We start from the raw sequence: 25959 nt of genomic DNA, 5'->3' as shown, positions 1-25959 counted from the left end.
ATTGAGATTTGGTTCTACTGGAAGGAAATTTTTGAGACCTCGTTTGTTTTGGGATTTTGGATTTGGATTTTTTTTATTTATAGATAATGAGTGTAAAGCCCAGCCCAAAAAAAATCCAAAACCTAGCTTTAGAACTACAAAAATGTTGCTGCCCACCACTTCAGACAGAACATCCACCACCTCCGGTTAACACACCCGACTTCCACCAAGCCACAAACGAAAATGGAACTTAGAACTTAGACAACACCAAAATTGCCGCGGACGCTCACCAAGCCGTTAGGCGAGAACCAGGCCATTCAACAGCAACCACAATGGGACCCAACACCGACCGCTTCGTCAAGACCCGAAATAACCCTTGTCGTTAAGCAAAATCAGAGATTGAATAGTAACTCTGATTGGGAAACAAAAAGCAGACTAACAGCCGAAAAAAATGGGGGCAAACACGACGAGGGTAGGGGGTCGAAAACAAAAGAGGGGAGAAGGAGATAAAACTTGGGATCGAGGACCATACTAGAGCCAACCTCGTCAAACGATCGAACCCCCCCTAATGTGCAGCCACCATGAAGTGTGCTAATCTGGCTCCTAAAAATGGCTAGAGGAGAAATAATCGCTGAGATCCATAGAAGCTAGCACTACCACTGGAAGCCGCCATCATCGTCGTCTCATTGCCTTGCTGATCGATTTTATGAATGAAAAAAACAAAGAAAAAATGAAGGAGGTAAGGAAGAAAGGGGAAGAAAACGGAAAGGGAGAGGGGAGAGAAGACAAAAAGAGGAAAGGAGGTGAGCTCAGGGGATAAAGGGAAAGGTGACGCCTCCCCTTAGGTGGCAGAAGAAACCCTATGGAGCCTGACTTTTCGATTCCTAGAGAGAGAAATAAAGAAATATACTTGTACCAAAACACGTCAATGTTAACTTTTAATTTGACCCAAATTTGGGGAAAGGAAAGGGCAAGGATTGGAGATGCTGACAGATGGGGGGAAAACTGCAACGTACTTGTAAAACTCAAGGAGGGGGTGGGCATTTGTAGAAACTCATGTGTGGAAAAATTGTCATCGCTGCAAACCTCAGGGAGGTGATGTTAATTTACCCAAAACTCGAATAAGAACACAACAAAAAAACCAACACAGAACAAAATAACGAAAACATTAATCCCAAAAAACACAAATGAAAGTTCCCGTTGACTTTACGAAACACGAATGAGAATCAGTTAACATTAAAAACCCAATTCCTTGTCAATAAAAAATTTCAAGAAACAAAAAATAGCAAAAGGGAAAAAAAAAAAAAAAAAACTAGAAAACAAGAAAATAACAAGAAGATGGAATGTGCAGCCAGAAGCAAGAACATTTGTTCTATTTTCCTCCATTTAATTACGCTTTCCTCAATCTTTCACAATTATTCCTTTGATCCTAGTCCTGCCTCACACCAGATTTTTTCCTCCATCTATATGTATAATTATATGTTTTGTCAAATTTTTGCCACAAGTCGTCTCCCCTTGGGATTTCTAGACCGAGAGAGAGAGAGGGGGGGATCATCCCATTATACCTATCGTTTGCTTCTCTAACAGAAAGCCCTAGTTTTTGTTTTTTGGGTCTCGATTTGTAGGGTTTGAAGAGGAAAAAAAAAAAAACTGCGGTTTTTGATCTTCAATGGAGGCTGCTTCAGAGGGAGAGAAGAAGCCCAAGCGCCAGATGAAGACCCCTTATCAGCTGGAAATCCTCGAGAAAACCTACGCATGTATGTATAATTCCACCCATATAGATGTGTTTGTATGAATCTTGATTTGTGTGATTAGGTTTTGAGTAGTGGGTTCTTGTTTCTGTTGTGTTTTAAAGAGGAGACATATATGTGAATATATAGGTATGTAATTTGTAGGAATGTAAACATGTATGCATGAATGGTCATCTTGATATGTGTTTGTATAATTCCATCCATAGATATGTGTTTGTACGAATCTTGATTCTTGTGATTTCGTTTATGAGTAGTGGGTTATTGTTTCTGTTGCATTTTAAAGAGGAGACATATATGTATATATCTACATATATGTGTAATGTGTAGGAATGTGAACATGTATGCATGAATGGTGATCTGCGCAATGATGTTTTCGATCGATGTGCTTTTTGTTCTTGAGGTGTTTTGCATTGGAGACGTATCTGTTTACATATGTAAGCACTAGACACCCGCGCGCACGTGTTATGTAAAAGAGGAAAAGTGAAAAATCTTGAATTGAGATCAATCCGTGATGAAATCGTGGATGTGAAAGTAGAAAAAGAGGAGAAGAAATCAAGAAAATTAGGGTGACATTTTTTTTTGCTCTTCTTGTCAGTTTCTTCGTTAAAGGGATAGTTTAGGAAATTAAAAGTGTGAGCCGGCTTCGTTACAGCCATTCACACCAAGAGAGGATTTATATGTATGTCAATGTGCGGCCGTGTGCTTATTTGTATGTATGGTGAGTTCAGTGATGATGTTTCTGATTGATTTGTTCTGTTTCTTGTGCATTTTGCAGTGGAGACATATCCGTCAGAGGAGATTAGGGTGGATCTGTCCGAGAAATTAGGGTTGACGGACAGGCAGTTGCAGATGTGGTTTTGCCACAGAAGGTTGAAGGATAGGAAGGATATGGAGAAAGCGAAGACGGATAATTTTGATTCTACTAGAGATGAGTTTATTGCTTCTGAAAGAGGTGGGAATCATGGATCAAGGTTTGGGTCGGGTTCAGGGTCAGCCTCGGGATCAGGGTCAGGTTCGAGTCATTTCGAATGTAGGGATGGTGTGCCGATGGAAGGAAGGTATTATGGCTCACCAAGGTCGGTAATGGAGAGTAGAGTGATAGCTTGTGTGGAGGCACAGCTCGGAGAGCCGTTGAGGGAGGATGGGCCAATTCTTGGGATGGAGTTTGATGAACTTCCACCCGGCGCATTTGGGGCTCCTATAGGTATTTATTATTGTCTATGTTATTATTAAACTAGTTAGAAGTATGATTTAGAATATCTAGGGTGGTGAGTTTGATTTTGAGGCTCCTATAGGTACTTATTGTGTTTGTTTGGTACTTAGAAACTGTAATCGTATTTGTGGTTGGGGTATGCTCGTGAAACAATGAATTTTGTATTTTATACACCTTTGTTCGTCTTGTTGCCTATTACTTTATGAAAAGTAATTTGAAATATTAGTGCCTTGTTGCCTATTTTGAAGTACATCTTTCTATTGTGCCAGTCAATTTTGGTTAAATTTAGGGTTTCTCTAATGATTTGGAAGCATTCTGTAATGATTTTAGGAACTTAGTTCGGCAAGCCTGATAGTTGGTCAAAGGCACATTGCAATAAATCATTGTGTTGCTTGTTCTATGAGGTGGTGAGTGGTGAACACGGGCTTGGTGCATATTAATAGAGTTGCTTACTGTGCTTTTTCATTTTGGAATAGAAGTCCTTGCAAGTGTTTGGTGTAATTTTGTCCTACTTTCAATGGGGAATAAAGTAATTGAGTTCCTTAAATTGGTGCGAATAATTTTGCCAAAAAATGGCAGAAGTTTTTGTAGAGGATGAAGGAGAGGGATTATAAAGGAGTAACAAAAGGGATCCTTCTGTTACTTTTAATTGAGAGCAAAAGGAAAAGAAGAAAAAATGCACAAAGGCACATTGATGAAACTTGTGGTTGCCAGTTGAATAATAAGCTAGGTTAATTATCTCCAAGGTCCATGATTGCTTTGATGAGAAAACTTCAATGTGCTGTAAAATTAGTAACTTGAAGAATATGCTTCCTTTTAGTTGTTATTCTACTTCTATGTTTGCCCAAGAAATGTCACCTTATCGTCAGCATCATGTAGCTGGTCTCTAGCCAATATGATTTTTCAATTAATTTCGTGTCTTTCCTATTTTGTGCTAACTTTTTGGTTTTCCTTGCGGAGTAGTGATGGCAAAGCAGCTGGAACAATCGTTTGGGGAATGTAATTTGAAGCCGATCAAAGTTGGTTCTCTCTCTCTCTCTCTCTCTCTCTCTCTCTCTCTCTCTCTCTCTCTCTCTCTCTCTCTCTCTCTCTCTCTCTCCGTGCAAGAATTTTCTCGTTTTATGTTATAGAAGGGATTGTATGAAGAAGGAACTGCCCATAGTTCACTATATGGTTGGCTTTAGTCTTTGAAGGCTTGGAGTTTCAGGGTTTTAATTTATTGAGAGAAACTAAGCTTGTAGGTTTCATAGATCAAAGGGCTTCATTGTGTTTTGCACTGCAATTCTTGCTAAAAACACTAAAGAAAACATGAAAGATACTTAGGTCTTCTGGATAAAGTACAGCTTGACGTTTTGATTTGTTTCTCCTCCAGGCTGGTAAGATGGGTCACCGTGAATATCTTCTCGACAGTATCAAATCTGATGCATACGAAGGACTTATGCCGTATAACCTCTATGATTCGCCTGTTGGTTGTCCTGGTGCCAATGCTTCTTTACCTCTGCTTGGTAATGGACAACTGTCCTGTGGATTTGGAGTCCAAGGCCGGGTACCTAGTCAAAGCTTATCATCTCAACTAGATAGGAAGGGACATTTTTCATCACCTTCTGGGGATAATAAATGTACTCAACATATGGAGGTCTCAATAAACATGCAAATGGATGCTCCGGACTATATGGATCCAGTTGGAGCGCCAGAAATTAGAGAGGCATCTGACAGGAACACTTCAAAAAGTAAACATGGTTTGTTGATGGAGAAAAAACGCAAGGTAATGTAAAGCTGTTGCTATTTTGTTTCACACAATGTATTAGTAATTGGTAGTAATGCTTGGTTTCCTCCAGCAGAGTAATGAAGGTAGAATTGAAAGACAAGGTGAACCCCCTGAAAAAAGGATCCAGAAAGACCTTGACAAACAAGATACCTTGAGGCATAAGGTTTGGTCTTATCTGTCCTTATTTGTAACTAATTTTTAACATCCGAATATGGGAGAAAAGGAAAACAAATTGATAGAAGAGGACAAATAGACCCTTTTCAAACTAATGTTCTCTATTTCTTTGGCAAGAGAGATGAGCAAATAAGGAGGGAGATGGAGAAGCAAGAACGTGAAAAGCGGAAAGAAGAAGAGAGGATGATGCGTGAAAAGCAACGACAGCAAGAGAGATTTCAACGGGAGGAAAGACGTGAAAATGAAAGGAGGGAGAAATTTTTACAGAAGGAATCTTTGAAAGTACATTTGAGAAACAAATGTTGCAAGCTTTTTGTTTTAGTTGTAACCTTCCTTCTCCAAACAAATAGTGGTTAGGAAAACTCACTCTCTTGTCTTTCCTCCATTTTTTGTTTGTCAAGGCTGAGAGGAGGCAGCAAAAAGAAGAGCTTCGCAGAGAGAAGGAAGAAGCAAGACTGAAAGCTGCATCTGAGAGGGCAACAACCCGGAGACTTGCTAGGGAATCCATGGAGCTAATTGAGGATGATCGGTTGGAGTTAATGGAATTGGCTGTTTCAAGCAAGGGATTACCCTCAATAGTTTCTCTTGACCATGACACTATGCAAAACCTCGAGTCTTTCAGAGGTGGGTGGTGTTTGACATACTCCCATGAGAACTTTTTCACCATCTTTATAACTTGGGTGTTTTTGCAACCGTAGGCCGTGTACAGGGTTTAAGATTATCTTGAATAGAGTAAATTGAGACAATAATACGGCATTCAATTTTGCAAAGAATCAGGCTTTAACATGAGCATGTAAAAGTTTGCTTTCTTGTTTTCCCTTTTGCTTAACAAGTAGAACAATTGTGTTCTTTTCCTTAAATACCCATTTTTCTAATTATCTGGTTATGCAATGCCATGAGATGATCAATCCGATCTACTTCACTCACCTTGGAATTGAGTTATTGTTTTAACACCGGTAGGCACTCTCCGTATAGTACAATATGCACAGTTCAGAGCATTGATCATCTATACTGTATACTAAAGAGGTGTAGTCCGCTTGGCACTACCTCTTTTTTTCTGAGAAGATAAAACAAAATCACACGAAAATTCGCGTTACACTCTCCACTTCTCTTTTCTCACACTCTTTCCTTCCTCGACCCTATTGCACACCACTTCTTTAATATTTGCATGTGGTTTAAAAAAATTATGTTAAGAGTGTAGGCATGGTAAAACATAGCATTATTTTTCCCTTGCTCCCATGCGTAGTACAGGTACAATGCTTGTTGTTCATACATACAAGTCTTCTTCCAAGAAGTCAAAAGGCGCCCGTGAATAATGGTAAAGGGATGCAACCCGGGTACTGACAAGTGAGCAACAGAAACCATAAAACCACAAGATTCTTGTGCGGAATTTAATTCGTTGAGTTATTTAAATGGGCCATACGCTGGTGGAGTGTCTCAAACATTTCATGAACTTGTCTTTGGTGCATTTTGTAGATTCGACTTGTTTTGATCTTGCGTCTTTTATTCTGAAACTATGGTTTTCATGTTTCACAAGTTGTTCAGTTGTATAAGTAGCTACCTTGTTGACTTAAATGTGTTTATCGATCTGTTCAACTTATTTTTGAAATCTCATGAATTGCTAAATAAAGTTTCCTGCTTCAGATTCTATGGCTTCTTTCCCTCCTGAGTCTGTGCTGTTGAAAAGACCATTTTCAGTTCCGCCCTGGACTGATTCAGAGGAGAACATCGGGGACCTTCTAATGGTATGTCCCATGACATTTTTCTTTTTGTTTATATCTTGCTGAGAGCTTGTATTGAGACAAGCATGTAGGGTGCATCTCATGTACATGTTATTTTGGATACTTTGTATTGGCGACTGCGCTGTAAGCTTTCATTTTCAATGCCACACAAGCACCTTCCTTTCTTTTGTCAAAATGAGATGTTCCTAGCTCGTTCCTTAATGTAAGCCTTCTCACGTTTTGTAGATGTTCCTAGCACATGGGTTGATTAGCTTAATACGTCTATTGCTTGAAACATAGCCATCGTCTCCGTTTCATGATATGTATACTGCACTTTGTTGTGGAAGAAGTTTTATTTGAAGTTCATTAATGGTGTTCTTCTATTGCTGTGTGAAACTACAAAAATTATTTAATTCTTGTTTGCCATGTAGTTGCTCAGGTAGCACATATACATTTGTTCATTAATTGGAAATGTAACTCGAACAAAATACTGTAATGCCTTTATTAACTTTTGTGATTACATCATTCACAAAAGTGTTCCAACACAATCCATTTCATCATTCATGTGTCTTGTACTCTGTAATCGACATCTATCACTGATTCACACAGAAAAAAAATACTTTCATAAGTTTTACCTAGTGCCTAAGTTTTGGCTTACACCCCAGTGTGTCCTGTGAGAATTCATAGCGTGGGTCGAGAGTGTCTAGTGTGTGATTTAGAGTGTCCTCGGAGTGTCCAACGGGAAAACATTGGATAAAATAGGACACTTTTGATTTGAGTGTCAGTCACGTGTCCGTAGAGTGTGACCGACAAAGTGGTCGACACCGGTATGTGACCTTTGTCGAAGTGGCCGTGCTTCATAGGCTAGGTCTCTATGTGATATCCTAGAAAACCGAAGAAGTATGCTTATTGCGTCATATTTGGAGCTAACCCCCATACCTATCTGGCCCTGGTCTCTTAGGTAGTACTAAACTCTAATTCTTCCCTCTGATCATCTCCCTGAGTCTAGTTAGAGGTAGCAACAACGGAATGCATAACTCCTCATTACATGACATGCTTAAAAGGAAGGTAAATGTATGTGCTTTGTTCATATAGGTTCACTCAGGAGAAAGATTTGTTGAAGCTGTGAATTTGGGGCTCTAATTCTTATCATTGTGGTTGGCTTTTCAGGTGTGGAGTTTCTGCATGACTTTTGCAGATGTTCTGGAGCTTTGGCCTTTTACACTGGATGAACTTGTTCAAGGCTTTCATGACTATGTAAGTTTCTTGGAAGGTCTTTATTTGAGTTATCTGGCCAAAATATTGTAATCCTTAATTTGTCGGGTATTCATATTGCATGTTATTCTTAGGATTCGAGATTATTGGGCGAGATACACATTGCTCTTCTGAAATCGATTATCAAAGATATTGAAGACGTTGCAAGAACTCCCTCCACTGTGGTGGGAACAAATCAATATAGTTCTGCTAATCCTGAAGGCGGACATCCACGAATTGTTGAAGGGGTAACGCCATATTTGTATCTTGGAATTAACCTCTAGCTGATGTCACATCTAACGCCATATTTGTATCTTGGAATTAACCTCTAGCTGATGTCACATCTAACGCCATATTTGTATCTTGGAATTAACCTCTAGTTGATGTCACATCTAACGCCATATTTGTATCTTGGAATAAAGTTTCATTCTTGTTACTGAACTTTCTGTTTATTTTGGCTTCCTCTAGGCATATCTATGGGGCTTTGACATATGCCACTGGAAGAACCGCCTAAATCCATTGACATGGCCTGAAATATTGCGGCAATTTGCATTATCAGCATGCTTTGGACCACGCTTGAAGAAAAAAAGAACTGAAAAACCAGGCTTGCCTGACCATGTTGAGGTTTTCCCCCCTTTTAACTTTTTGGTGTGGCATATTTCACCTTCTATTTCTGTGCTTGAGATAATATGCAAAAGTATCCAGGTTAATTTTGTCAGAGTTGGCTTAGTAAATATGCCTTCAATATTACAATCAGTGTGCACCAGAGAATCAGATATATAGCTCTTGATAATTGGAGCACAGGGGAGGGTATTTAGTTTTTTGTATTGCGTTTATTTTTTAGATGGATAACAAAGTATGCATCTATACAGAACTTTATTCTGGAAAGGGAAAAGATAAATGCAGTAATGCTAACTGTGCTGTTTTACACAGAGTTACTGACATCCCCATTGTGGATTGCAGTAATTCATGCAAGACCTGATAATTAAAATTATTTGTGTGGCACCATTAGAAGACTCTTGGATGATTCCATGCTAGATGTTGTTTTTCCAAAAATGGAAATTTTAACTGGTCTTCTTACATATCTGGGCTTGGCTGTATGCTTATATCATATGCTATATGTATATAGGTGTGTGTGTGTAAGTGTGTGCTTGCGCTTTTGTATGTTTGTTAAGTTGTTTTTGATAGGCTTGTGTGTTTATTAAGTTAAGACTTGAGATCGGATCTAGTAGCATTCCCGATAAATTAAAGGTGGCATTGCTTGGAAGAATGGTAATAGGTCAGCCTGCCAAGTACGATATTGCAAATTCAAGTCTAACGCAGCCATTGATTGCACATAGCAGGTTGAGGTCTGTACCAAGTGTAAACACCCAGCAAGCTCTGACAATGGGGACATTTCTGGAAGAATGGCCTTGAGGTTTGTTAGGATATTCATTACTTGATAAGCATGGGTGAGCATGCTAAATTGCTAATGTCGATGGCTTATATGAAACTAGGATCGGGTAGTGGTTTTGGGGAACTCTAGGAGTTGAATGGCGAGGTAGCTTGTTGGAACCTCTACAACAGATGCAGAAATGAAAAAATGGTGGTGGAGGATAAGAGAGAGAAGTTTTGTCTTCAAGCATGTGATACACAGTCTTTTCATACACACAACTCGTATGGGTATGGTATATGGATTTGTTCGTCAAGAGACATTCGGGAGGCGACTAGTGGCTTCTGGCGAAGCTTCTAGAAGTTCGACCGCTACATAGAGAAGATCCTCTTCTGTTTTTAAACGGATACTTTTGAGGAGTTCTTTACTTTTTCAAGAAAAAGGACATTTGGAGTAAAACCTTCTGCAATATAGGAAGACATTATATCAAACCTGAGCCACCTGCACCAAGTCCACGTAGCCAAAAGCAAACGAGGGAAAAGTTGGGGCTTTGGAGGATGCTGGTCGTGGTCAGCCGCTAACAATCTCTTCAACCTTCTTTCGGCAAATTCAGTGTGTTGCTTCCGCACAGTTTGTCACTAGGGGGATGAAAAAGTCCTTTTAAAAAAACCCAAAGAATGCAGGAACAATCCAGCCTGTTGTCTGTACTCTGTTGCCATCTATGGAGCTGACTGGGAACAAGGTTTAAAGGAGCGGGCGTTGAAGTTGAGTCTGCTTTGTATTCATCAAGTGCTACACATGGTCTGATGTTAATGTAAGATCAAATCTGCCACTTCTGGCCTGCTTCCATCTGGACCATCCCACCTCCTCTTCACTGGAAATGGCAGTTTGCATTATTGATATATTGAGTCTATGTGTAGGGAGGAACTGGCAGATATTATTCAGTACGAAGGGTTGCGATTGTGAGCTGATTTTCCTCACTCGCATGCCCATGTGCACCTGATTGTTTGGTATAATCATGTTCGTAATTGAAGATGGAGCTAATAGGACTTACTTTGGCTGGCAGATATGCTAAAACTATCATAAACTAATTGCATATCAAATATCAATGTAGCTCTGCCATTGTACAGTTCACTAACGGGTTTCTTTTTCCCTTCACACAGTTAAGTTTGGTTTGTTCATGACATTTGACACACGATCTTAGTTGCAGGAACCTCCAATGTGGGTGGCGAATCCACCTTGGAACCTCACTCCCGCGCTCTCAAGTCAGGAACCTCGCTTCCATTGAGAAGGAACCCGCTCCCAACTAGGATAGAACCTCTTAGGCATGTAAATCCCAAAAAAAAAAAAAAACAAAAACAAAAATAAAAGATACCAAGCAAGATAAAAGACAAAGTAATGATAAGATATTAGAAAAATAGTAACTTAAATTTGCTCAATTAGATAATATAACCACAATATTACTTAGTCACTAAGACAATCTTTGCAATTGACATGAATAATGCATAATAATATTTACTTGCATTACATATTTTCATGTATTATTCCTAAACCGATCCCACTCCCGCCTCCGCTTGTTGCAACTAAGATATGGAGAACAACTGGAATCACATATTAAAACTATAAATATTTTTGTGTTTTGCATTTTAAGTGGTAGAATAATATTTTCTTTTTGACATCTAAGTTCTAACTACATTAAAATACATAAAAATAAATAATTTTTCCTAAACGCTCCCCACGGCGCTCCCACACTTCTATGATCATCCGCGCCCCCTGCTCCCGCTTCGTGCAACTAAGCTCACGATAAAGATTATTTAAACTTTTTTTGAGTTTTTTGTTTGCCTTGTATAGAACAGTGCTAAGAGTACTCTTTATTCAGGCTAAAGGTTGCGAAGATATAGTTTCCATTCTACGAAATGGTTCTGCAGCTGAGAATGCTGTTGCAATTATGCAAGAGAAAGGGTTTCCTCTTCAACGCAGATCAAGGCATCGGTTGACTCCCGGAACAGTCAAATTTGCAGCTTATCATGTTCTTTCTCTTGAAGGAAGCAAGGGCATGAATGTGTTAGACCTTGCGAAAAAGATTCAGGTATGATATTATTTTTGAATGGCTCTTTTTACCGCTTACCTTTTCCTGATTTCCTTACGTTTGCTTGAAGAAATCTGGACTTCGTGACCTAACATCAAGCAAGACACCAGAGGCCTCTATTTCAGTTGCCTTATCAAGAGATCCAGTTCTTTTTGAAAGAATAGCTCCTTCGACATATTGCGTACGGCTTCCTTTCAGAAAAGATCCTGATGATTCTGAGGCAATACTAGCAGCAGCCAGAGAGAAAATAAAGCGATATGAAAATGGTTTCTTAGCTGGGGAAAACAAAGATCCTGAGGATGTTGAAAGAGAAGACGACTCGGAAGGCGAAGGTGCTGATGAGGGTCCGGAAGTTCATGATTTAGGTACTCCAAATGCAAACCAAAACAGCAACAGTTTTGAATTTAATACTTGCTCAGGAAATGGAAAGGAGAGTTTAGTAGACGATGTCACATTAAATCTGCAAAACGAGCCTTATACTGCTGGTAAGAATCATTTTCTGTTTTTTCTTAGAGGACTCATTTTCTTCCTTCACTAAGGGTATAAGGACCAAAAGTTTCAGGCACTCTTGTCAATCAATTTGTTGATGTTTCTGGTAAAGAAAATGGTGCAAGTGTGCCTGGTCAAGGAGATACAGAGATTGATGAAAGCAAGTCAGGTCAACCATGGGTTCTAGGGCTTACTGAAGGGGAATATTCAGATCTTTCTGTTGAAGAGCGTCTCAGAGCTCTTGTTGCCTTAGTTGGCATTGCCAATGAAGGAAACTCTATCCGTTCTGTTCTTGAGGTAACAATCGTCGGATTTTTATTTGTTAATTGTTAAATTGCTTACTCATTCCATCCCCTTTTGTTAGTCTGTGTTTCCATTTGGGATGTCCCAAAATGCCTGTCCATTTGGAAACATAAGATTTAGTTCTACAATATTGTAAGTTCTAACTCTTCCAAGAATGGTTAAAGGGGGGTAATATTGGCAATAAGCACTTTTTTTTTATTGGATTTGACTGCATTGAATACATGTTCCCTTAAGAATTGAACTCCCAGAAGCGATCAACGGAAGGGAACTGCGGTTGTATTATTGTAGCAATGCAAGAAAGAAGATTGGTCCTTTTTCTGTCTCTTCATGTTGAGAGTTTTGCAGGATCGCTTGGATGCTGCAAATGCTCTTAAAAAGCAAATGTTGGCAGAGGCACACTTGGATAAAAAGCGCATCAAAGATGAGAGTATACCTAAGTTCCATTCCTCTTCTTTTGCGGGAAATGACGCTGAAATAAAGCAAAACTGTGCTGCAGCAGAGAGCAGCCAAAGCCCATTGACTGGTGTCGATAACAGTATTTACGATCCGGCCATAACCACTACAGCAAAGGAAGAGCCTTTTATTGGGGCGGATAGGATCCTGGTGGAACTCGAAGCCTCCATGGGTCAAATTGGTTCCTCAAATCAGCAAAATGGTTATGCTGCAGAAAGGACACGCTTGCAGTTGAAATCGTATATTGGCCACAGAGCAGAAGAGATGTACGTATACAGGTCTCTACCTCTTGGGCTAGATCGAAGGCGTAATCGTTACTGGCAATTTGTTGCATCTGCCTCTAGACATGATCCTGGCTCTGGAAGGATCTTTTTTGAATCACCTGATGGCTATTGGAGGCTTTTTGATTCTGAAGAGGTACACTTCTGCAAATAGCTATACTTATGTGATCTATAACTACAGTTTCTCAAAACTTGATTGGATATAGGTGTTTTGCTATGTTTGTTTCTTGGAGACAAAAGAGGTTGGGGCCTTTTGGTTTTATACGTATTTAATTGCTTGAGTTCTTCACCCTAAGGATTGGATTTCTATTGGTGTATGGGAGATAGGGACCTTCGGTAAGTAGGGATGGCATTCGGGGCGGATATTGGCAAATCCGTACCCGATCCCCGAACCCGAATGGGTACCCAAATCCACCCCGAAACCCAAACGGGTAGAGAAGTAGTGAACCATAACTGAACCAAATGGGGTTCACGTAATCCCCGAACCGATCGGGTACCCGAATTGGTGAGAGAGAGAGGATTTGTCACAACGCTGCAAATCTTCTCCACCATTCACCGATTCCGACGAGCAAACCCCGTTCTTCACTGTACTGTACAGACACGACGATGGCCACAGAGAGAGAGAGAGAGAGAGTCTTACGGTCAAAGAGAGGGAGATTGACGACGAACAGCGGAGGGCTGTGATGATGGACGAATGGCAGAGGGGTGAGGTGCGTTGCTGTGAGGGGTTGTAGAGGAGAAAAGGGGTAGTGGGTTTTGGGGTATTGGCTGCGTGGAGTCATGTGTCTAACCCTAAACAATGTTTCTGTTATACTTGTATATATAAATATAAATGGTATTTTTGTAATTATAATTTCGGTTTGGTTCGGGTATCAGTTAAACCATAACCGAACCGATACCCGTTCGGTTATCCAAGGCCTCAACCATACCCATATCCACGGGGATAATTTCAGTTATGTTTCGGTTATCGGTTCGGGTACCCATTGGTTCGGTTCAAATTGCCATCCCTACTCTGATTGCTGGCTGATTGATATTAGAAAAAGCATTTGTATTGAATTTCATCTGCATGAGCTACGGACGGGGCTGTTCGCCCACATGAACTTGTGCATAGAGATGTTCAACAAAATGTTGAAGAAAGTTGCGGTACGGAAAGGAGAATGATCGTCTTTGTCTGGTCATAATTAACCTGACTCTCATTTTAGAGTCAATGTACTAATAGTATGTTTGCAATGTGGCGTATCATTTTGATGTTTACTAGTGCTAGGGTGTTTGGCTCACTTTGTTCTGTTCTTGTGAGACTACTGCCCACTCAAGATGTTTGACTCATGCTTCATAGCTGTACTCGTATTTCTGCATTCTTTGTTATACTCTGACGATATCTCGGTGGATTTTCATGTGGTCAGACACAGCGTTGTCAATGATCTGAATGTTAATCCTGAGTTTTAGCACATTCTTTATGATCCTGAATTAACACATGGAGAGTCTGATTGTAATTTCAACATGTTTTTTGTCGATGTTTTGCATCGGTTAGCTGTCTGTTTCTGATGGGATTATTCTACATGTAGGCATTTGATGCTCTTTTGGCATCGTTGGACACCCGTGGGATCAGAGAATCTCATTTGCATACAATGCTGGAATACATTGAGAAGTCTTTCAAGGAAAGTCTCAGAAGGCATTCACAAAGTGCTAGTATCGTCGACAGAAAAGGAAGCATAGTAAATGAAGATACTGAAATGGATTGTAGTCCTGCCCAAGACAGCCCTAGTAGTACGGTTTCTGGTTCAAATTCTAATACCTGTGAACCATCGTTCTCTTTTAAAATTGAGCTTGGGAAGAACGAAACCGAGAAAAAGGCTGTTATGGAAAGATATCAAGAGTTCCAGAGGTGGATGTGGAAAGAATGCTTTGATTCATCAACTCTCTGTGCTATGAGATATGGAGAGAAAAGATGCAGGCCACTTATGGGAATTTGTGATTTTTGTCTTGACTCTTTTATGGTTGACAACGAGCTCTGCCCTTCTTGCTACAGGCCATTTGGTACCTCTGATAACAAGACTACTCTTTCTGAACAGTTTGAAGATAAAAGAAAAATAAGCCCCAGAAACTATAACCTTTCAAAAGCTTCTCATCCCTTGAGAATCAGATTGCTCAGGGCCTTGCTAACATTCGTTGAGGTGAGGAACATCTGCTTTGGAGAACAGTTCTATTGGAATTAGAACCTTAATCACGTAATCCTTCAATAGGGCCCTGCGCTCATGCCCTCCATCCTTACCCTGTGCTCGCGCTTTCAATCCTCGCTCTCTCGAATTTTAGTAGTTTTTAAAAGACGTTTTCATGCTTGCGCATGCGCATTATGTGACTTGGATTAGAAGTTTCGAACTTCTTTCTTTTTTTTGAAAATTATCAGTTAAGCTACTAGCCCTATTTTCTGGCATCTTGTGTGTAGTTCTCTTTTTCCAGTTTTGACTATGCTCACATTTTTGGAATGTCAGGTTTCAGTTCCATCAGAGGGTCTTCAATCTTCTTGGATGGACCAATGTAGGAAGGCTTGGGGTATTAAGTTACATGCCTCACTGTCTGCTGAGGATCTTCTACAGGTTTTATTAATTTTCGGAGTTCTATTTCTCATACTTTAGGTTGAACATTTCTGTGCCTTGTTTTCTTCCTTTCGATCTTTTGTTCTTCCTATTTGATTTGTAAGATGCCCTTGTTTACTTCCAGTGCAAGTTTTTTTGTGACTTTCTGCTCTTTCTTATCGACCTTTAATTATCTGTGTAAGTGAAGTATCTCTTTCAGTATGTCAAAGCATGTACAACGTGATCTTTTTTCATAAAAGAGGCTGGGGATCCATTTTAATTCATAATGTAACAATTTTGCTGGAAGGTTCAAGTTGCCATATTTGGCGGACATGATTTGTTGATTGACCTTGCGTAGTTGTACTTAAGTTTTTAGTGATTCTCTGCAATGTGCTCAAGCATTTGGTTGGCGACATGCGTTTTGGATTTTGGATTCTAATCATTATCTTATTTCTCTCTTCACTCATTACCCCTATCTGCAATCATTATTCTCATTTTTCTCTCTCTCTCCAATCATTACCCCTATTTCCAATCATTACTCTATTTCTCTCTACACTCATTACCTACAAATCCAAATCCAAATCCAAAATCCCAAAACGAAGAGGGTCTCTCCTAGCTTATGACGGTGTTTACTGTTCCACTTTCTGAGTGCCATTATTTCTTGATGTTCAGAATACTAGTGTGTTGATTGGTGAGTATACACACCTTAGACTATATGCATCTATAACTGCCAGGAGAGACTTTTTTTTTTCATAAGTAATAACTGCCAGGAGAAACTTAATATGCTGGAACCACTAAAGTTGTAGTATGGTGTCCAATAAGGATTTTGTAGACCTAGCAGCTAAGCAACCAATCCTTTCAATGAGAAAATAAAGAGAATAGAAAACTATATTGGGTGTCATGTACTAATGGTCATTTTGTTTTGTTTGAATGACATCTACTATTAGTCATTCTTTGTTTGAATGACCTCAATTTTAAACTTTATTTGCAGATTTTGACGGAGTTTGAAGTTGTCATCAAACGGGGTTTTTTATCGACAAACTTCGAGACAACAGACGAATTATTGGCGTCCTCTGCTGTATCAGGGAGAGGTGCTAATCCTGGATCGGTTCCTCAACTTCCTTGGATACCACAGACCACTGCTGCTGTTGCTCTCAGGCTTTTAGAGCTTGATGGCTCTATTTCCTACAACCTAGATCAGAAGGTCGAGATTCTTGAAAACAAGGAAGGAGAAACTTTCACAGTTGAGTCTTTCTTCTTTCTCTTCTCTCGCTCTTTTTCCATTGTTGGTCTTCTTATAGGCCCTGTTCAGCTGTTAGGGAAAGAAATTAAGGTAAAAGAATGTTTAAGTTTCCTGCATTTTGGACTGTTTAGGTAGCAAGGAACTTGTGGGACCCCCTTCTTTGAACTTCCTACTAGGTGCTTGCTCGACCAAAGTGTGTTGTCGTAAAGAGTGCCCCAAGCGTAGGGCTAGGTCGGTTGTAGCATAATAAACTCGGAAGTCCGAGGTCGAATCCACAGGGAGCCAATGGAGCTAGGCCGGAGGTTTGATTTACGAAGGGTTTTTAGCGTTAGGACCGCCAACCTTTAGATTTAGCGTTAAGACGGCCAACTTTTGAGTAGTGGAATTTATCTCTACCTCCTAACTTGAATGAAAATGAAGATTGACTAGAAATTAAAAGCGGCAAGGTCTAGGGGTTAATTCCTCCCATAACTTATGCCATTCAATGCTTCTCTTTAATTACTCAAGTGAGATTCAAAGTCATTTGATCTCACCCGGAAGATTTAACCATGAAACTCAAATTAAACTCATACAACGGGATTTGGAAATGGAAAGGAACTCATTTAGACATTTTATCAAACACATAGAGTGACAGAGTTCCAAGCATGCTATGTGCCAAGTTTCCTTGTTGACACCGCATCAATAAAGTTAACAAACCTTAAGTTTAGACCAAAGATTAGAGCTCAACAAGTTCTTTTAGGCATTTTGGCAAACACTTAGAGTGACATAGCTCCAAGCATTATATGTGGCAAGAGATCAAGTCCTTGCCTACACATAATCAAAGAGGTTAACAACCCTAGGTTTTGTTACATAAAGACAAGAACTTAATCCATTCACAAACCATATTGAGCACACGAAATGAGAGAAGCCATTAAACTACCTAAATCATGGGATAGAAATCACCCCATGACCAAGCCAAGGAGGCTACCCCTCCATTAGAGATGAACTAAGAAAGATGAAGGAAATGCTATAAACATGGTGAAAACGAGATTAACAACTAAAACATGTATTGACATTTAGAGTACTTGCATTATTGAAAGGAAATTGTAAGAGAAATGGAAATCTAGAGCTCAATCCATGGGGGATTGAGAGCCCCTAAGAGAGGGAGGTAGTGAGAGAAAGCAAAAAGGAAGATAACCAACTAAAATGAGGTTAGAATGTATTTATAGGTCCTCAAAGTCGTGTTACAAAAGTCCTAAATGCCCCTGGAAAGTTATAAAGTCGGGCACAAAAACGCGAAATTTTCCAGGTTGTACCTGTTAGATTTCTTGAAGGGTTCCAATCTAAAACCAATTGGCAATAGGTGGAGTAGCCTCTAGAACTTATTAACCAGGCTTAGGTGACTTAGATGAGCGATGTGAGACAAGTCTAACACTCCCCCTCACGTGCAGCCCGGATGCACGTGGAGGTGACATAGTAGGAGCTGACTGACTGACTCGGGCGACAGAGATGACAGAGACTTTTCCACGAGAGGTGAGGCCACCCAAGACCTAACTCTGATACCATGTTAGATTTCGGGGAGGGTTCCAACCTAAAACCAATTGGCTATAGGTGGAGTAGCCTCTAGAACTTATTAACCAAGCTTGGGTGACTTAGATGAGCGATGTGGGACAAGTCTGACAGTACCAGTACCAGCAAATCCTCAGTACCGATACAAGTCTTTGACTGGCAGATTTGGAACTGATCCTGCTCGGGTTGTACCGGTATTGGCAATTTCTCAGTACCGGTACATGTTGGACAGATTGTTCGGCAAACTTCGCGGGCTCACTACGGACACCCCGAACTTGGATTTGCGTGTTCTTTGGACCGTTGGAAAGCTTGTTGAGTCTATTTTCTAACCCAAGTTGTTTGGATCAGAAATAATTTGTAGATCAAAAGATATGACGATTCTATCCTCAGTTGGTCGAAAGATGAGTTGCTTTGGTAAAATCCTCGCATTTCCCTCACTTCCGTTGGCCCTTGGGCATCCCGAGTATGCTTCAAAGCCTCTTTTTCATGACTTTTGGGACTCAGTCGTGGAGTGCCACGTGGCCTTGGGTACTTGGACACACTCAGGGCTATCCATGACGTCCAAATGTGCCTTATTCACACGGTTTCCTTGAAAACGACAAAAACACACCTTTCGCGCAATATCGTTCAAATTAAGCAAGTTGTGCGCGTGTGTGACAAAAATGAGAGAGATAAGCCCTATTATTTTCACTATTGAGGGCTTATCACTAGGATTAGTTTTCCCTTGAATTTTGTACTGCAAAATTCCCTGGAAATCTCATTTTTCAGTTAGTTCCCTACATAATTAAGCAACTATATTTTAACTTTCCCAAAATTCTTGTGTACAATGGACACATATAAATGAGTCTGTTTCCTTTACTTTCTACCAATGCACTAATTCTGGTAATAGCCGTCCAGCACACAATTCTGGACTGCTGGAACGGAACCATAGTTGTGGAGGCATCTTGGGCACGGCATGGAATTTGGTATTCTTGGTTGACGAGTAGGCCACTGACTCCGTGTTTTTTTAATATTGCTGCCTGGTTTTATATCAATGTACAACGACATCAACTTGTTACCTCCGTGGTCTAAATTTGACTGATTAGACATTCTTGATTTTACTAAAGTAGGGGTGATTGGTCCAAAAAACAGCCTACTAACCTCCAGGTTGCAGATTTGAGTCTGAACACAGGCAGTTTGTTCTTGTGATGTCAAATGTTAGGCTGTTAGGCAATAACCCTACTGATGGGGGTGCTATTTGGGAATACTTTCTTCTTTTTTCCTATTATTTAGATTGTACTAAAATGTTGTGATTGTAGTTTTTTGATCTTTGTCTTTTCACCATAGAACCATTATTTTAATAACCTCTGTGAGTTATCTCCAGACATCAGGGTACTCTGTCATGAAGAACATAGAAGATTTTGAACAACCAGAGGCAGACCAAGATGGACACATGAGAGAGAAGAATTTCACTGGCCTAACTAGTGTGTATGGGAGCAATAAATATGGAAAAGGGATTCGCGGCCGCTTCCGAGGAAGGTCGCAGAAAAGAGTTAGTGGTTCCGGAAGGCGAAATCTGAGCATTCCATTAACTCATGTACTTAGGCAGCATGGAGAGAGAGCACATGGACAAAGACTAGGAAGGGGTCGCAGAACCGTTAGGAGGAGGAGAGAGGAAAAGATGGTCATTGATGAAATGCTACCGAGTCGTATGGGCAACGAAGCTGGTTTTCAGAATTCTGGCTGGGAGTCACCAAGAAACTCCGGAGGGGAGGAGGAGGTTGGGGAAGATATCCAGCCTATGCAAAATGAGGGTGCTGAAAAAAGTAACAGTTTGGAACCTGTTGAATCTTCTGATGATGATGATGATAATCGTGTGGTGGAGTATGAATATGCGAAGTGGGGGACTGGGAATTTGATGGTGATGAGTGATGAGGATTTAGATGGTAGTGAGGAAGATAATGATTTGGAAGAGATGGATGGAGGAAATTTTGAGCGAGTTGTCGATATGAATGAGGATTCAGATGGAAATGCGAATGAGGAAGGAAGCACGGAGTCAGCAGGTTCAGAAGAGTATAGTGATTAAAGCAAGAGAATTTTTGAAGGGACTATTGATGTATCACAAGGCGATTTAGATTTTGTATATTTCTTTGTTCTGTAATTCTTTTATAAGGTGCAGCTTACTAGTGGGCCATCTTTTGTATAGGTATAGGAGAAATATATATTCAGATGCTGTTGCTCTATTTGTTACCAGTCATTGATAAGCAAGAAGAAACATAAGGAGAAGGTTTTTTGGCGGGGATCAATATGCAGAGTTGATATGTACTTATTTTAAGCAATTCCTTAGTCCTAATGCCACTTTGTTTTGTTGGCACTTGTTAAACTTCTGATTGGATGGAAATTTCGTTGCAAGTAGCAGTCGCAGTCAGGAATGCTACATACACTACACACTTTCACTACACCATCCACTATATTTTTTATGGGACTCATTTCGGGTCCAACAAAAATACAGAAAAATATCCATAAATTTTAAAATAATATTTTAGGTGGCCCCGTAAAAAATCAGCTCTAACGGGTATCGATAAATATTATTTCTGGGTTCGTATGTTCGAAACTGCGCAGTTAAGTATTTTCACTCCTATAAATTTGGAAATAATACTTACCGATACTGGTTAAAGCTGATTTTTTGCAGGGCCTTCTAAAATATTATTTTAAAATTTATAGATATTTTTATGTATTTTTTGTTGGACCCGAAATGAGTCTCATAAAGAATGTAGTGGATGGTGTAATGAAAGTGTGTAGTGTATGTATTATTCTTCGCAGTTGGATAAATGGTTTTCTTGTTTACTGCAAAACGTCCTATTTGAAAGTAATAGGTGCACAAACGCAATTCCTATACAAAAAACTCGTCTGAGATGACGCATCAGTGAACTTTTTTTAACATAGTTGCAAATAGAATATGTACGCAATATGTTCTGATACCTGAGGCCATTGTTATTTCCTTTTCTGGCCATCTTCTGTCTGTGGTTGATTACATGATGTCTATCGACAAGCTTTGAAGTCTAAACTCTAAACCTATGTTATAACACCGACTCCATCGAGTTATATTGAAGGATGATGCTATGGTGTCTCCGGTCATTTTGGGAACACCGTAATTTTTGGCATAACTTTACCATTAGGAGCATAACTAAAATCAATTACAAGTATAACAGAACCCAAACAAGGCATAACAAAAGAATATTCAAAAAACCAACCGAGGCGTAACTAAACCCAACTAATGCATAACAAATAAGTTATGCCTTGCTATGGTTTTGGTTATGCCTTGCTATGGTTCTGTTATGCTTGTAATGGATTTTGGTTATACTCATAATGATTTCGTTAAGCCAAAATTTACGGTGTCTCCAAAATAACCGGGAACACAGAAGTCATTCCCTATATTGAATTGTTGGAACTGACAAACATACGATCCACAATAAGTATTTTTTGTTATTCCCAGCACACAAGGCTCCTTGTTTACAGCATGACTAGGAAGAGGTGAGAGGTTGCCACCTTACCTCTTGAAAAATGTATGGTGGTTGTCAAGGTAAAGAGACTATTTGTGTTCAGTAATATGGACCCTTTTGCTTTGTGTTTGTAATTATTTTTCCCCTTTCATCATCCTACTTATGCCAGGCTATATGGGTTGTTTGGATTTTGGAAATGGAACTGGGTTTGACTTGTTCTGGTTCTTATTGCACGCATGCCGATATTGCCAGCAGCAGAATCTCTGGATTTGTGTTATTGTGGCTTTGGTGGTGCGAAAGCTAATTTAATCATTGAACTTTTCTTTGGACTGAGTGGTAGAAAATTAATGAACGTATTAAATTATTCATGGAAATCCAAAAGTGGGCCCCACACACTTGTACACTATCAATACTCTCAAGATCGGTATCAATTGTCAATCTCATAATTATGCGCTACTGCTAAGGGGACCAACCAACCCCATACCAATGGAGTACTGATAAGCATACAGATTCAAAATATAAATGAAAAATTGAATCAAGCACCTATACAAATCGAATTGAGCTAATTTTTTATGAGCCAACTCAATTTTCTTAAAAAAATTATTGAACGGCTTGAAACATCCATGCAGAACCCAAAGTGGGGCCCGAGTGCCCATCAATACCCCATCGGTGTGCTAGTGGTCGTTACCAATAGCAGTGTTCCATAATTATGCCTAATTCAATTGCAAAAGTACTTGTACCCAACAAAAAATGTACAAGACATACTATTAAGCACCATATAATCCAGTGGGTCAGACTTCAAGCATACAAAACACCCCACCTTAATGACATGATTAGAGATATAACGACCAATAAGACCAATGAGAGACTAGAGTGATGCACAAAAGGACACGGAATCCGTAAAAAAGCACAAATTAGCCAATTCCATCCAATCTTCTAGAACGTGGATTCCACAGTCTGGGAGATTGGATACTCATCGATCCAAAAGAAGCTTCCCTATGAAGTTTTAATAAGCATAGGCCTAGCGCCACATGAGCAATTTGGAGAATTCTTCATCCCTACAAAGAGAAATGCAACATCAGCAGACGTTGAAGTAAATTCAGGACTGAGTCAAGAAAATGAGTTGTGACGACACAATGAGTGTTTCGACAATACTGCATTTTCAAACAACAAACTTTAACAACACATATTACTAGACCTCCGGTACGAAAGAGACTCACTCAATTCCAATTCACATATGCTTCCCACATAGCACTGGCAATTTCGTTTCGTGTACTAGCCATTGCTTCACAAGTCATGTCGATATGCATGTCCAAAAATTTACGATACCCAACTTCCTCTTCAATTTGTTTGAAAAATTCATCCCTCCCTTGCTGCATTAGTACCCAGTTGTGAACCACGCAGCAAGCTACCACAATCTTGGGTTGGCACGCGGTCTTATACTTCGGCATGGCTTTTAGTATACGAAATCGAGCCTTCAACACACCAAAGCATCTTTCAATCACATTTCTCAACGATGAGTGCTTATGGTTGAACAAGTCCGTTGATGAATGGTATGCTGTAGTGACCCCATTCAAATCGTCTTTTTGATGATACGGGGCTAGATAGCCAAGCATGTTTGTATATCCAGCGTCAACTAGGTAATATTTATCTAAACCAACACAGCAAAACTAATAAGGGCAAACCAAACTTGTAATAAAAATAAGCATTATTCGACTACAACCAATTTTAACTTACTAGCAGGTGGGTGTGGAAATTTAAACAGCGGATTAACCGCAGCTTCAAGTATTTGAGAATCGGAGGCCCAACTTTCCCATCCTGCGTACACAAATGTGAATTTCTCATCAAACGAACATGCTGCCATCACCTTTTCAGCGTACATACTACCACCTTTGATGTATGTTCCACCAATTGCCCCAACACAGTTCTGCCAAAATCAGATGTTAGTTGCACGATTTTATGCTATTAATGCTTCCTCGTCTGTTATTATAGAAGAGGAGAAGCTTTATACCTCAAACCATGGGTAGTATATTTTGTCGTGGAGGATTTCAAAAGGGATTTCATTTAGATCAGGAGGTCGAATTACTAAATAGGCTATGTTACCCAGGGCACGCATCATGTACTTGAAGTGTCGGGCTATGGTGTTCATTGAACGTTTGAACCGATTGGCAGCACACCGATGTCGTTTGCCATGCCCACAAATGTACAAGAAAATGGCTAATGATTCTTCAACTGATAACCGCATACAATCCCACTTTAGCCTTCCTCGCTTCACCAATAAATTTACCAATGTCCTAAATGTATGGGCATCTACACGCAACGTATATCTCATCGTATCTGGATCTCCATTCAGTAACAAGGTCGTGTACTCTTGGCCACTGATGGGAAACGTACGTTGGGGACGTCTCAGTATTTCCCGTTCTTCTTCTGATGACGAGCTTGTGTCCAACAGCAGAAACATACCAGCCAGCAATGCTATGTCGTCATCAGAACTACTACTGGGGTGGTAGTTGCCCCTTCTGTGTGATGACGACGCCATTTTCACTGGCCTTACTGCCAACTGTGACAATGAAAGGGAGATGCTATCAAAATTAGAGAAGGTCAATGAGTTGGTATAGAACCACACAACATGAATGGAAAAGGAGTACACAGATAGTCAGATAGTAACTTGTTCAGTGTGGATAAAATTGGTACATGCCGTATCATTCCTTTTTGGATAACTTTCTTTGAAACGAAAACCTTTTTTCTAAACTACTACAAGAATTAGTTGTTAAACTACACAAATGAACAAAAGAATGTGAAAGAATGCAGCACCATTTACACCAAGAGTGACATAAATATCAGAAATGTGAAAAACCAAGAGAAATTGAGACATAACGCTAAATCAGATGAAGAAAAGTTCCCTCCAAAATTACAGAATCTTGTTTTCAATCTTGAGCATAAATCTTCTGGGGAATCTGAAAATATCAAAACAGGCGATTTCTAAAGTCGTCTTTGGAATTGAAGAAACCAATCTCAAAACGGACCAGAAAAGCAGAGATCGGTAACCCTCCCATTCAACCTATATGGATCCCACCCGATGCCCGAATGCTCATTCAGATTCTTAAATATTCAGTACTTATGTCTCAACCAGTTAATCTTCCCCTTCAACCCCGTGATTGTATAACCGATCCACTCACCCATCTCTCCGTCTCTCTCCCGATAGATGTCCATTGCGTTTCGGTAGAGGTGCTTCTCTCTTTGCTCCTCGGTGCACTTGTTTTTCTCATTTCATCGAAGAATAAATGTATAAATGTCTTGGTGGCGGCAGATTTTGATTTTCGTCAAGGTCCGTAGCCATATTAGCCTACCACGGGGACAAAATGTAAACCAATGCAAGAACATGTATAGCCCACAACTAACGGAAATTTTATACTGCTCAGACAGTGCAAAAACAAATTAGTACAAGTATTAATCGAGATGCACGTAAGTTGGCCTAACAAAATGTATACATGAACATACCTTTTGTAGATTAGCTTCACTGTTGGCGTTGCGAGAGTTGTGCGAGGATGTGACCGGTGATGCATGCCTCCCACATACCTCTTGTAGATTAGCTTCACCGGTGCAGGAGTTTTGCGATGAGGTGACCGGAGATGCATGCCTCCTCTTTTTCGTCGCAGCAACTCTCTTTCGCTTGATGGTGGGCATCTCTGGCCTCAATCACAGAGGAGAAAGAATTTTCAGAATCAATAGCAATTTGAACTTGAAAAGGCGGGAATTAGCCCAGAAATTACTTCCATTTAATTTTGCTCAAAATAAAGAAACCAACGAAAGGGTTGGCTCAGGACGGAAACTCGGACTTGGTTGGACAAAGCCAAAGCTTCACAGTCCTTACAGACGGTTAAACATACCCCTAACATTGCAAAAACACTGCCGCACGAGCGGTGGGGTCTGGTATAGACAATGGTGTCAGGTGCGGCAATACCTCCAGACGAAGACGACGGATACCATACCTACCTTACTCTCAATTTTTTTTTCACAAAAATAAATAAAGAATGTGTACTAATAACCCCCAACGAGTTGATTATTTACCTCTTTATCTCTTCGAACCTTGGTCAGACCTTAGGACCCATGTCCTTGTTTCACCGTCGAAGGAGAGCCATTTGGGCATTCTCAAGTAGAGAAGTTGCAGAAATTGACTTGGTAGGTGTAGGAGATGAAGGGGAGAGAGAGAGAGAGATTAATGGCGGGTTGATTTGAAAACGCTGACTGGAGTATAAACGT

The 25959-nt window shown here is 40.0% G+C and overlaps 2 protein-coding genes and 1 long non-coding RNA gene across 7 annotated transcripts in view; 2 read left to right on the top strand and 1 right to left on the bottom strand.

The window, feature by feature from the left end:
• The first annotated feature begins 1216 nt into the window (after positions 1 to 1216).
• Positions 1217 to 20546, top strand: LOC131316671 (homeobox-DDT domain protein RLT1). Of its 3 annotated transcripts, none has more exons than XM_058346107.1 (19): positions 1217 to 1736; positions 2506 to 2934; positions 3907 to 3962; positions 4316 to 4708; positions 4785 to 4874; positions 5003 to 5167; positions 5287 to 5509; positions 6530 to 6630; positions 7777 to 7863; positions 7956 to 8108; positions 8329 to 8484; positions 11112 to 11321; positions 11392 to 11806; positions 11923 to 12107; positions 12459 to 12983; positions 14413 to 15021; positions 15340 to 15444; positions 16415 to 16666; positions 19578 to 20546. In XM_058346107.1, the coding sequence occupies exons 1-19, from the start codon at positions 1649 to 1651 to the stop codon at positions 20277 to 20279; spliced, it is 4944 nt and encodes a 1647-aa protein (XP_058202090.1). In that variant the 5' UTR covers positions 1217 to 1648; the 3' UTR covers positions 20280 to 20546. The 3 variants fall into 3 exon arrangements, with proteins under 3 accessions (XP_058202090.1, XP_058202089.1, XP_058202088.1); XM_058346106.1 differs by having other exon boundaries at positions 1218 to 1736; positions 11884 to 12107; XM_058346105.1 differs by having other exon boundaries at positions 1218 to 1736; positions 11878 to 12107.
• LOC131316675 (uncharacterized) lies at positions 8491 to 10602 on the top strand. The gene is made up of 2 exons (XR_009197223.1): positions 8491 to 10046; positions 10153 to 10602. It is a non-coding gene; the product is annotated as an uncharacterized LOC131316675 (long non-coding RNA).
• Positions 20547 to 22320: 1774 nt separating the features above from the next.
• The window catches only part of LOC131313503 (uncharacterized), a 33844-nt gene continuing 30205 nt past the window's right edge, over positions 22321 to 25959 (bottom strand). For 2 of the 3 annotated variants that reach the window (XM_058341836.1, XM_058341845.1), the window contains 5 exons: positions 25198 to 25390; positions 23708 to 24256; positions 23434 to 23623; positions 22917 to 23347; positions 22321 to 22754 (listed from right to left, as the gene is read on the bottom strand). In XM_058341836.1, the coding sequence (XP_058197819.1) occupies positions 22917 to 23347; positions 23434 to 23623; positions 23708 to 24256; positions 25198 to 25390 (1363 nt within the window). In that variant the 3' untranslated portion in view covers positions 22321 to 22754. The remainder of the gene's footprint in view (positions 22755 to 22916; positions 23348 to 23433; positions 23624 to 23707; positions 24257 to 25197; positions 25391 to 25959) is intronic. The other variant, XM_058341854.1, reaches the window with a different exon arrangement.

Source organism: Rhododendron vialii, chromosome 2a, assembly GCF_030253575.1.
Source record: "Rhododendron vialii isolate Sample 1 chromosome 2a, ASM3025357v1".
Taxonomy (NCBI): Eukaryota; Viridiplantae; Streptophyta; class Magnoliopsida; order Ericales; family Ericaceae; genus Rhododendron; species Rhododendron vialii.
The sequence above is the reverse complement of the archived record's forward strand: the minus strand, read 5'-3'. Positions and strand labels throughout refer to the sequence as shown.

Excerpts from the sequence above, each read along its gene's own strand:
- LOC131316671 (XM_058346105.1), top strand. The coding sequence starts at position 1,649 with ATGGAGGCTGCTTCAGAGGGAGAGAAGAAGCCCAAGCGCCAGATGAAG. Across the intron at positions 15,022-15,339 it reads CCTTGCTAACATTCGTTGAG|GTTTCAGTTCCATCAGAGGG; the intron begins GTGAGGAACATC and ends TTGGAATGTCAG. Across the intron at positions 16,667-19,577 it reads AGGAAGGAGAAACTTTCACA|ACATCAGGGTACTCTGTCAT; the intron begins GTTGAGTCTTTC and ends AGTTATCTCCAG.